The 13,295-nt window shown below is 38.5% G+C and overlaps 1 protein-coding gene across 8 annotated transcripts in view; it reads right to left on the bottom strand.

The window, feature by feature from the left end:
• Positions 1-13,295, bottom strand: part of POU2F1 (POU class 2 homeobox 1) — a 188,055-nt gene that overhangs the window by 61,412 nt on the left and 113,348 nt on the right. For all 8 annotated transcript variants that reach the window (XM_043538438.1, XM_043538444.1, XM_043538440.1 and 5 more), the window contains one exon: positions 8,440-8,566. In XM_043538438.1, the coding sequence (XP_043394373.1) occupies positions 8,440-8,566 (127 nt within the window). The remainder of the gene's footprint in view (positions 1-8,439; positions 8,567-13,295) is intronic.

The following is a 13,295-nucleotide window of genomic DNA, read 5'->3' as shown; positions in this document are numbered from 1 at the left end:
GGGGCTGGACTAGATGATCTCCTGAGGTCCCTTCCAACCCTGATATTCTATGTGTGAAGCACTGGGCTTTCTGAGAGCAGTTTTGTAGATGTTTTGCTTTTTATGACTGGCAGCTCATCTGCTACTATTTTTGTTTTTGTTGCAGTTTGCATTTTAAAGCATTTGTAAGGGTCTAGAGCCTTACGTCATTTGTTGAAAACAAAATAAATGATGTTTGTCAAGCATTCAGATTCTCTAATGAATGGCATTTAATTATGTACAAAATATTACTAGTAGTAGTACACACTGGAAATTTCAGGGAATCAGGTTATTTTCAATTTATTTGTTTCATAGATACTAAGGGCATAAGGGACCATTATGATCATCTAGTCTGACTTCCTGCACAACGCAGGCCACAGAATCTTACCCATCCACTCCTGCGAAAAACCTCTCACCTATGTCTGAGCTATTGAAGTCCTCAAATCGTGGTTTAAAGACTTCAAGGAGCAGAGAATCCTCCAGCAAGTGACCCGTGCCCCATGCTACAGAGGAAGATGAAAAACCTCCAGGGCCTCTTCCAATCTGCCCTGGAGGAAAATTCCTTCCCGACCCCAAATATGGCGATCAGCTAAACCCTGAGCATATGGGCAAGATTCACCAGCCAGATACCCAAGAAAGAATTTCCTGTAATAACTCAGATCCCACCCCATCTAACATCCCATCACAGGCCATTGGGCCTATTTACTGTGAATATTTAAAGATCAATTAATAACCAAAATCATGTTATCCCATCATACCATCTCCTCCATAAACTTATCAAGTTTAATCTTAAAGCCAGATAGGTCTTTTGCCCCCACTACTTCACTCCTCTGATGGTTAGAAACCTTCATCTAATTTCAAGTCTAAACTTCCCAATGACCAGTTTATATCCATTTGTTCTTGTGTCCACATTGTTGGTGGTTTGTCTTTTGGATCCACATAAGTTTTCAGTCAGCTTATCTGACTGTATGATTTATTTAATCTTTTAGGAGATAGTGTATATATAAAATGCACCTTTTATGTAACTGCTGTGATTTTGTGCATTTCAAACCCTTCTGTATGCTTTAGATAGTTTAAAAGTAGGAAAAAATCTTCCCAGGAGAAGAGCAAATTAAGATTTTCAAAGACACATCATTAGGCTTTTCACTTAAAAATGAATACTTTAACTCTAACATAAGATTAGAAACACAAACCATTTTTGATTAGCTCTCGCCACAGATGTTAAGAGCATGATGGTGTGATTGCCATTACAGTAGCAATGCCAATCATAATACATATGGTGCTCTAATAGAATGAACGTGTTTGGAAAGGTAAGGGTGTTTGAGAGATCCTCACTTTTCATTTTAAAAGACTTAAAACAAATTTACTTACCTCAGCTCACAAAATTTCCTGGAACAATTAATGACCAATGGGAATTAATAGCTCAAGGCAAAAACTCTCCCTGCCAGCCAGCAATCCCCAAGGAACAATCTGAAACTCAGTTCTTACTGTCTAAAATTAACACAGGAAAATTAAACTCATTCTTGTATAGACTTGCATAGAGTAATTTTTTAAAAGGTAGCCAAGATGTGTAATATATAATTCACATATCTAACTGATCTCATAACAGAGGGATATTTTCCATCTAAAAAAGGAAAAAATCCCCTCCCCCTTACTCTGTAAAGCCACTAGATTTTCTAGTGGTCATATCCCAGAGGTTAGCTTTCAAGACAGCATTGTGAGATTCACAACAAAATTGGGAAATATCTGGTGGGAAAAGGGGTTCTGTAGTACTCTTTATACATTAAACACTTATCTGAAGCATCTCTGCTGAGTGTAGTTGTGTTTCAGGGGGAAGAGGATTGAAGGAAGTAGTGGCCTTTGCTCTATCAAGGTTTCCTCTTCCATTAAGGTATCTCAAGATTAGGACCAGGTCCTTGAACAACCATAACTGGGACTGTATTGAGAGCCAGACAGAGGAGCAGAGTATTGATCTGATGTGTTCCCATCAATCTGCTCCACTGAGTTGACAAACTATTACATGCTGCACCATTTCCTGTTTACAAGTGTCCTTTAGGATCAGATTCTGGCAGAATGTGTTGCAGCAGTCCAGCCCAAAGGTGAAAAACTGTGTTCTGATGGAGACCCAAACACAATGCAAAGGGAGAAGTTGTATTGCCAATCTAAGATGAAATGCAGCATTTCTAGCCACTGATGCAATGTGGATGCCTAGAAGCAGTGAGGATTCCAACAGGACTCCAACACTGAGCACCTGTTTGAAGACTTGAGGCAGGGTGATAAAAAAAGCACCTTAAAAAATATATTTTTTTTAAATTTAAATGTATCCGATATTTTTATTTAAATTAAATACAGATTTTTTTAAAATAAACCTATTTAAAATTGAATCTGAAATTATGACAACCTATGTTAAGACCTAAACTTAGTTAAATGATTTAATACATTATAGTAAAATATTAAGCTATGCATCTTTGTTAACAAGTTTTAAAGAAAGTCAAACTACTGAACTGGTAGAAATCACTGGCTTCTTCTTCTTGTGTTCTCAGATTGCTTCCTGCCACATCTGTGCATGTGATTGCCCAGTCTTGAATTCCAGCATGTCACGGGAAGAGCACTCATGTTCAAGCACTTGGCATTGAATAAAATACTTCACATTTTGAGGGTCTCTGCTGCAATCACAGGTATTGGGGCCAGTGGTGTAGCCCCACTTGTTCATCATGTCATCAACCAACTCCAGTGCAGAGCCGATTTAGGCAACACCATGTAGTCCAGGGTTGATCTGCACCGGGTGGTATGTGCTCAACAGGCAAGAGCCAGAGTGCACAAGCTACAGGATCATTCTCTACTCGTTTGCCATAACTGATCCTTTGTGGGTGATAATATTAGGTGTTTAATGGTGGCAAGAAAACTTTGCCAAGACTTCAGTTGACTCAGTCAGTGTTATATCATACGCTGTATGTCTTGGATCTATGCAATACCTTGTGAGCTCCACACTAGTAACAACTTCTTGGTGTATACCAGGAGGAGCAACACTTATGAGGATATAGAGGCTGTTGATGTGAGTAGGCTTAAGGCATCCTGTAATATAGCAGCAGACAATGTCAAGTAGAGGGTCTAGCTTCTTTGCGTGAGGGGATCTTGCCCACATTGCAAAGGCATATTCAGCAGAGAAGCAGCAAAGTGGTGGTGCTGTTCGATCAGACTGGACATGTTCGCACCTCACTTTTATGTAAACAACTTGATGAGAATGTTGTTTGGTATGCTAACCTTCGCTTCAGTTTTCTCGGTGTGAGCTCTAAAGAGTATGTGGGTCAAGAACAACATCAAGGTATTCAGGATTTATGGAATAAGTAAGTTTCATATCAAGCTTTCTGATGTTGAGTTCATGTTTGGCCTCCCAGTTTTTGAGATGGAATGCACTGACTCGGCATCTTAGTCACTGGCTAAGCACCTAGAACTAGTTAGTTGAAGCACTAAGCCAGCTTTTGCTAGCAGAAGCCTCTTCTGCAGGAACAGAGAAACTATCTTCTTCATTTCAGTTTATTCAACCAGTTCAGTTCAACGATTAATTCATACAAAATTAAACTGGCAGTTGAAAAAGCAGAAAAGCTTGTTTTCCTCTTCCAACCTATGAATCAAAAACTAGGTGTGAGAGAATGAGATCTACTAGTTCTAAAATCTTAACATGGTGACCAGAAATAATCAGTTCAACTTCCTAACTACAAAAAAATAAGTCCTTTGTTTAATAAACCAATTAGTTTTAAATGCAAATTGGGTATTGATGAACTCATACTTTTTTTCTTATGCATCCAGTACATTTAAGGGAGTTTTATTTAGCTAATAAAAGTCAAATTTTAAAAAGCCAGTTTTGTGCATTTTTAATTGAATTTGAATTTTCATCTAATAAGAGCTTGACAAATCACAAGTAAAAAAATAATCTAGTAAATAAATGATCTTCTAACATAATAAACAATGTAAAAATTAAGAATCTGAATAAATGTAAATTAAGCTATATAATTGCTTAAGTGTGCATAGCTATAGCATATCCTCCTGGTTAGCAAAAAGAAGCACCAAATCTAGTGCAAAATCAATATGTTTTAATGGTTGCAGATCCAATCAGAAGTCAACCTCTCTAGGAAAGTAACTAAAGAGTACAAATGAAAAACAAGATTAAAAGTGATGCTTTAAATTAAGATTTCTCACTTGCTGATTTAAATCATGACTGAAATTGATGATTTTAAATTGCTCTAATTCAAATCAATCCACCCTGCTTGAAGATAGGCACCTTCAGCAATAGGAGAACTCACAATTTAAGCAATTTCTTCCAAGTGCTTCCTCCTTCATTTTACTTGAAATGAGCTTGAGCCACTACTTTTCATCCAGGTTCCCACTCATTTGCTGTGTTAGCAAATAAAAAGCATTAAAAGTTCGGTGAGGTGAAAGATCTGGATAGCCTCCTCTGCATATTGAGGGCACTGAACTCTATAGTTTTTATTTACTTTCAGCAGGCTCACATATATATTAATAGTAAAATGAGAAGACTGAGCCCCATGGGACTCTGCAGGTGCAGGCTCTCAGAAGGGTAGCTGTCCATCACAACTCTGACACAGCTGAGCAAAATGGACAGACAGCTTAAAATGCCTTTTTTCATTCCTGTCATGTTCTACAGCACTTCATGTAACAATGGCATGCAGCCAATCTGCAACAGCTAGCAGCAACTATCTCCAACGGCCGGTGATGGGACACTAGATGGGGAGGGCTCCGAGTTACTACAGAGAATTCTTTCCCAGGTGTCTGGCTCGTGATTCTTGACCACATGCTCAGGTTCTAACTGAAAGGTCTATTTGGGGTCGAGAAGCAATTTTCCCTCAGGTTAGATTGGCAGAGACTCTGGGTTTTTTTCCCCCTTCCTCTGCAGCATTGGGCTTGGGTCACTTGCAGGTTTAAACTAGTGTAAATGGTGGATTCTTTGTAACTTGAAGTCTTTAAACCACGATTTGAGTCTTCAGTAACCCAACCAGAGACTGGGGTCTATTATAGGAGTGGGTGGATGAGGTTCTGTGACCTGAAATTGCAGATCAGACAAGATGGTCCCTTCTGACTTTAAAGTCTATGAGTATGTTTGATGATACTGAAGGTCCCCGATTTATACACCAGTATGAGGATGGATGGATGTTTGATCTCTATCCATTGTCCTAAAGAAAATTTTTCAGAGCTATAAATGAAGCCTTTGTACTGCTTCCAGGTCTGTAAAAGAACTGGAAAGAGTCTAGAATATTGAAAAAGGATGTTACTGGAGTTGACCTGCCATCACCATCTCAATTACTTTATAAAGAGAAATTAACAGCTGGGAGATAATGAATGATATCTTTGGCAATAAGTGATGGTTTCTGGAGATCAGCCTGGTTATAGTGTATTTAAGGCTTACAATTGCACGCCCCCGTCACCTGTCTATATAGATATTAAAACCATGCTTTATCAAAATAGTATGCAAGTTTTGTCCAAATGCAATTAGTCTTCTCTGTGGTGTTAATTTCCTCATGCCTTGTCAATCTTTGCTTGCTGGATTACACTAAACTCCATTAGATGAAAGACAGCACAATATCCCCATCTGCTCAGACTATTACTGTAAACCTAGAGAGACACTTTCATGCAATCAAATCTTTTTGGTATAAAAATGGATGAAAGCTCATCACAATGGGAGATATAAATTTTTATTATTTTTAAAGAGAATTTTAGTGATAGTGAAAGCTAGCATGCTGACAATTCCTAAGACGGAAATCGTCTATTACTAACAGAAGAGTCACAGAATGTGCAAAGACTGCAAAATACCATCACATTGCCCTACCAGTGTGCTTCAATAAAGATCTGGAAAAATAACCTCCATGGATAAGAGTATTCCAAATTTCCATTTCCATTCAATCTTTGGCTCATCTTCTGAGAATGGATACATGTATGATGTATTCACCTGTCTATTAGGAGAAGAAAAACTCCACAAAAAAAACTTGTTTCATATAAACCACTCAATTAACAGTAATCAGACAAATTAATCTGTTGATTATATTAGATACATGGCGATTTTATATAGAAAATTTCTCATCTGTTGCATGTTGGGGAAGTTGAAAAATACAAAGCCTAAACAAATTAGACTGAATATTTTTACAAGGTTCTAGATCTTGTAAAAAAAAACTTAAAAAATAGAAATCTGAGTTTCTCCAAAACTGAGTCATGGGGTTCAGTTTGAACAGATAGACTGAATAGCCCAGTTGGGGTCACTGATGATGCTATTGCACTTTTTTCCAAGAGTAAACATGTTACCTCTGGTGTACAAATTCCCCAGTAAGTTTTGCTTTGACAAGTTATTTTTCACTTTCTCGCCTATTGCAAGTAGTGTCAACAACACAGAATAGCTGCCACGTTTCTCTTCATAGTGGCTACATGATATACTTTATTTACACACACACATGCACACACAGATACACATAGCTTATAAAGCACAATTTTCTCACGGACAGAAAGTGCTTTACATAAATCTAAAGTTATTCTGTGGTTACTAAAGGGGTGGATATATATATACACAAAATGCAATAGGGGTTTCTCTGAAGGAACTAAAGACAGCTTCTGTAATTAGTCCTCGGCATTCAGAGCAGAAATATTCCACTGGCTTTTTATGAGACAGAAAGAGAATCTCTGCATACTGCACTAAATTGTGTCTAAGATGCCTGTCACTGTGTTGTCTAAGTACAACTCCAGATAGTGAAGGATTATCCACTGAAGTTGCTTTCAGCCTGCTTTAACGAAAGCTCTGAATCACCTCTGTGTTAATGACCTCAAAAGTAACTTTAATTTTGTGTTAAGAAATTTCCTGATAGAGCAATAAGATTAGAACACAGAAAACCCAGCTTGGCAAAAGGCAATTTCTGAGTCTGCCTTCCCTCACAATCAATGAACCAGTGTTTGAGATGTTCGAACTGCAGCTTTAACCCTGAAACCCTGCAAAAGTCACCCCAAAAATATGACATAAAGGGTATATTTATGGCATGCATGTTACTTTAATTTATTTCCATGAGCAGTCAGTGGTAAACATGTTCAAGTGTTTCAGTTATTAACTATGTCACACTCTAACGGCTGAAGAGCTAAAGAGAGAATGTAAATCTTGTGTTTCTGAAGCAGTTCTGTGGTCTAGGCTGCAGGTCAATATTTAAATGTGTGTGTGTTTATTTACAGGGTCACAGATAACAAACAGAACCTTAACTGAAGAGGAGTGGCTTGTGAAGAAACTTATTTTGATTTCCTTGAAAAGACAATACAAACTACTTTCTGATGGAAGTTCCAGAAACATGTGGCAAACAATGCATTTCAAACTCTTCCCATATTTCTAGAAGTCAACATAACATTTGATTAGATTCCTTGTTTGTGAACCATTTAAAGAGATTTATTCATTGCTATTATGAAGGCATCAAAAGCCACATGAAAACTGCAGGCCTATATAAACAGTGACATTTAAAAAAAAAATCTCTAAAAGCAGTGGTTTTGTGGATATTTTCCTCTTAAAAGAAAGATTATTTGGATTCTGAGGCTCCCTTGAACCAAATTTTGGAAGTTCTAAGGTAACTCAAATTCTGTGCCATATGTTCTCTGAACAGTGTCCATGTAGCAGGGCTTACCTAGTCTGGCTTCAGGCTCTACCACTATCTCAGTTTACCTTCTGTCTTGCAAACAAAAACTGCATCTGATGTTTTCACAAAACACCTCTGCTTCTGATTTGGTTTATAAGCATAAAACACTCAAACTTCCAGCCCTCTTCCTCAGGATCAATCAGTTCTTTCAATCTACAGTGGGCTTCAGTATCCACATAGCCCTCCTTTTAGGCTCAAAATACTTTCTAGTCCTTTAGTAAAGCTTCCCCTTCCTTATAGCCTCGCCTCCAGTTTGCTGTCCTTTGCAACCCATATAGCTTGGCTTCTCACAGCAGGGTCCTGCTCCTTGAGGGTGTTTCAGCTGCGGCTTATCCCTCAGCAGTCCCAATCCTTGCCAGTCTCTCCTAGACCTTCTGCCTATGAGCTTTGGGGAGTCATCACCTGTCCTCTTCTCATCAGGCACTCTCTCTCCTTGAACCCTTTCTGACTGAACATAGGCTGCTTTCATATTCCCCAACAGGCCCAGCTTTTAGTAACATGACTCCCATCATGTGACCCCTTGACTCATTCCTTTCACCTGGGAAGGCAGGATACATGTAGCACAGGTGAGGCTGAACTTCAAATTCTTTAAAAGGGCCAGGCTCATGCCGTGACACTCTCCTTAAACCCAACACTGCTATTTCCATTAAGGAATGTCAACATTGGGGGAAGACCAATAAAAAGGACCCCGTGACTATTCTTACTGAACCCAGCTCTGAATTTCTCCCAGAAAGGTCACACTCACCCTGCTGCCCCTGCGGCGTTTGTGAGATGATAAACTGTGCTGGCTGCAAGTTGGTTGTTGGATGCACCAACACAAACTGTTGCAGGTTGAGATTCTGCTGTTGGAGCTGCTGCAGGTGCTGCAAATCCTTAATGAAATAAAGAGGTGTGCATTAATCATTCAAATCAGTCACAACTCCTGAAACATTTGAAATATCTAGGATTTTTCTCCTAGCACTGGGAGATAAAAGGGGATGTAGCACCAGCATGTTTGCTATTGAGTAACTTAGATTATTTTTTCATTTCTAAAACAGTGTAACCATTACAAGTGCTTCATTGGCATACGTGGAACTGCACACAACACAGTTTACTAAATGCCCCAGTAAAGGACTTCCAACACAGTAAAAAATTAGCAGCATTTATATAAGGTTATGGGTCTGTCAGCATTTCCATTGTCAAACTTCTGCTTTTCTGAGGTTTGCAGAATCTACCGTCACTGACAGATGAAATAAAGGTTTAGCCTGGGAACTAGTGGGGTATTTTGGGGTGTGGGGGGTTGTTTAGTTTTTAAAACACAAATTTTAAGAAATCTGGAATGGCTATTTTTTGAGCTAAAAGAAGGCAAAAAGAAAACAAAAACAGAATTTGTTAGTTTGCACTTTGATCGTTAAATATTGGACAGAGTTAATCCATAAAGTGGACTAATTTATTTGAGTAGTTTAAAACAAAATTGCTTAGGTTACTATAGCAGGTATGATAGACATACCTGTAGTTAAGGCTCCAGAAAAACACTTTCAACTATTATGATTCCTGTTTTCATTTACTCATTCATTTTGCAGGGTGAAGATTTTGCTGCTTAGTCTCTGCCTGAACAGGAATATGAGGAATACCTCTTAACCTGTTCAAGCTGGAGTGTGAAAACACACAATATAGCTGCTTTTAAAAAATTCTAGCTTCATTTTCTCTTTTATTTCAACAGTGATATACTAAAAGCAACTGAAGTTAGAAAGTTGAAGCCTGGCATGCAGATAGCCAAAAGGCATACTGCTGACCTTCTAAATGATTTCTGTTATTAATCTCATCATTACTAGACTGGCTTTTAAGGATTAGTGCTTTTGCTGAGCTTGAAAACAATTTGGTTTTGATTGCACAAACTTAAGAACATTTAAAAATTGAGTATTGAGCATGCAAAATAAATTTTATCATTAAACTGAGAAGTATGCACTTTAAAAACACATGCTATGTGTGGGTGTTCAAAACTCAGGAAGTGCGCATGTTCCAAAACTGCAACTTCCCACTTCCTGGACAGCCTTCTTATTGTCCCTTTGCCCACACCAGTGTATAAGATTAATTGAAAATTATTAAAATTAAAAATTCAACAAAATCATACCAAATTACAACCACAATTTGGGGGACGAAGGAACAAGAGTTCTTACAGATATTTTGTCAACTGTGTACTTATAAGGCTATATACATGCGCACACATGGAAGTGAGTTCCTAGTCTACATTACAAATACACCCTAGCCATCATTTGGCCAATGTGTTCTTGGTAAGTCAGCAAGTATGCAATTTACCAGTGAGACAGACAAACACTAGTTGATACTGACTGAATGATGCCTGTTATACAACTGTAGACTTTTACTTCAGTATTTAAATTGTGATCCCATTTTCACCACCTGCTTTCAGGAAATTCTGGAATCACTGCAACCATCTCCTCCAGTTCTCTGTCAAGTTTGCTTGTTCCAATTTTGCCAGAGATTCAGTTTATTTCTGTCCTCATTTAATAAGGCTATGACATCCAGGAGCGCTGGTAAAAAACAACTTTATTTCTTGGACCCAGACATATGATATGGGTCAGGATAACATAAGGTCAGTATCCAGTACTCCACTGGTTACTGTTACAGAAAGGAATAGACAACTTCTGAACAGATCACCACCATGGAGAGCGCCTCACGACCACTTGGGTGTGAGGACCAGATGCAAGGAAAGAAGGAGGTGAGGAGTTACAGGGTGATGTAGGAAGCCAAAAACTCTTGGGAAAAGACACTCCAGGGGAAACAGAAATCAAGAGAGACCAAAGGATGCGAGGTCCTGGGAACTGAGAGAGAAATGGCACCCTCAAAAAGGGGTGCTGGAGAGACAATCTAGAGAAGAGGGTGTGAACAAAGGAGTGAGGGGAAACACCAGAAAAGAGAACAGGTAGTCCACCTCAGGGGAGTTGGGGAAGAACCAAGAACAGAGATCTCAGAAGTGGGGAGAGCACTACATTTAAGGAAAGAGTGGGAAGGAAGAGAACAAGGCAGACACCACTGAATCCAAGAGGCAGAGAGGTAGGAAAACATATGGATTTATTTCTTGCCTATGCTATGAAATCTAGCAAGTGTGAGACAGTTAAAATATGGAAGCTCCTGTTGACATGGTTAACTTAAAACACTGTTGAGTCTCAATGAAGAAGGAAGTAAGCGGTGTTTAAACTACAGATCTGATTCTGAACTTGCACCAGTTTTACCCCAGTGTAACTCTACAGATGTCAGTGGAGTTACTTTTCATACACAAGTATAAATCAGACAGGACTCAAGCTCATCTTGTTCTCAAACTGCCGTACACCCTTCAACTAGACTACTGTACCCTGGGAATGTGGATTAACAGAGTTTAGTTTTGCAACTGCATATGGGACCCAACTATATTTTCTATGTTCATCTCATGAGAAAATATATTAGGATGTTTGGGAGCCTGTGACTGACTCTTCTTTGCACCTCCTCACAGCGTCTATAGTAGTCACCTACCTTTTTTTGGCTGGCTACGATCTTGGATAAGACCTATTAGGTCATGCAATCTCTTTCTCTGCAAGTGCAGGATTGTTCCCTACAGCATATACTCTATTTTTCCAATATAGCTTTAAAAGTTCCAAACAACGGGGCTTCCAAAGCCTAATAAACTTTATGCCAGAAAGTTTTTGATATTTGGCATAAATTTTCTTGTTGACAATTAAATCTCCTTCCCAGTCTAGCCTCATCTATCATGCTAGTTCCAGGTCTCACTCTAAATAATTCCTCTCCATCCTTGGCGTTTAAACTCTTTACAATATTTATAAATTTATCTCAGAAATACATGAATTTAAGGATGGGACAGAAAATGTATGAACTATTTTATAGTATGAACTTAGGTAATTAAGGCTGCATTATAATGCCAGAAGGAACAGTTAAAGTTGCCCTTTCAATAGTAATTTCCACATTTCATCATTTTTGAGTGCTTAATTGTGCAAACTTAAAGTTGCATTAAAACAGGTTTTTTTGGATTTAACGGTTTGGAAATCAGTTTACACAGTAACATTTGAATTGGCACAAAATCTGGAAACTGCACCAAACAAATCATGTCATTGGCCAATGTCGCAATGTCAGAAGTTGCACTGAAGTATGTCATTTGTAGTATTAAGTATCAGAGGGGTAGCCATGTTAATCTGGATCTGTAAAAGCGGCAAAGAGTCCTGTGGCACCTTATAGACTAACAGACATATTGGAGCACAAGTTTTCGAGGGTGAATACCCACTTTGTCAGATGCACGTAGTGGAAATTTCCAGAGGCAGGTATAAATATGCAAGCAAGAATCAGGCTAGGGATTTATACCTGCCTCTGGAAATTTCCACTACATGAGTCCGACGAAGTGGGTATTCACCCACGAAAGCTTATGCTCCAATATGTCTGTTAGTCTATAAGGTGCCACAGGACTCTTTGCCATTTGTAGTATTGTTCTATTCTTCTCTCTCTGCTCAAACACAAAGTAGTGATGATTTATTTATTATAATACTTGACAAGTTTCTTTTGTCATATACCACTGGAGCCACTATGCTGCAGCTCTACATCATGGGAACGGCATAAAGAACCAGCTATCATAAATCCAGGACAGGCAGTACCCTTGCAAACCACCAGAGGGTTAGGAGAGCATAGGTGAGAAATGGTCTTGCTTTGAGTCATCTTAGCTGAGAAGACAGAAACTTGATATAATCAGCACCATTCTCCCCATCTTCGTCTTGGTAACTAACATCTTGGCTGAGCCTTCTTTGAACTGGGAACCTCACCCTAGCTATGTTGCTGGTAATGCTGGTTGGAAGAGCTTGCTGAAGAGATGTGCCTCTCCGACTCATTCAGATTCTGTCATTTATGTCTATTCCTAAGGCAAGTATGTTTTATTTTTCAGGTAATTATAGTACTATAATAATTCTCACTTTAATGACTAAGTAAACAACGATTGATCATGTTTTCCTATTCAGATCTCATTTTTCTCTATGAGAAGCTTGTATTACATCAGCACGAGAACAACAGAAATTAGATAGGAAATACACTTAGTGGGTCATCTGGTCTATCCAGCCAGACAACACAATTGTTTGCAGAGTATACAATTTATGATATTTTCTCAAATCTGAAGAGACTTCCAGCACTTCTTTTAGGAGACTATTCCATGACTACATGGAATGATGAAGCTATTCCATCTAAAGTTCTCTTAGCTACATACCATTACTCCTACTTATAACCCATGTACTAACCTAAATATTTCTCTCCCTCTTTGACATTTATTTCATTCAAATGTTTACCACAGATCTCAACAGAAGATGAACAAAAAGGTCCAGTATCTAGAGCCCTCAAAACTTGGTACAATTATTAGTGGTACTTCTGCATCAGTTCAGCAGCAGCACCAACAATCTTACCCACTTCTCCGCAGTAGATTGCTTGTATTGACTAAAGAGCACATTAAAGAAGCCATGCTTGTGCAATTAGTTAATTAAAATAAATATGGTAATCCCCCTGCTGCAGAAACCTGCCAGTTAATCAATTATTCAAGAATCATCAATTAAAACAAACAGTCGGCTATTTGGGTAA

Source organism: Chelonia mydas, chromosome 1 (assembly GCF_015237465.2).
Source record: "Chelonia mydas isolate rCheMyd1 chromosome 1, rCheMyd1.pri.v2, whole genome shotgun sequence".
NCBI lineage: Eukaryota > Metazoa > Chordata > Testudines > Cheloniidae > Chelonia > Chelonia mydas.
The sequence above is the reverse complement of the archived record's forward strand: the minus strand, read 5'-3'. Positions and strand labels throughout refer to the sequence as shown.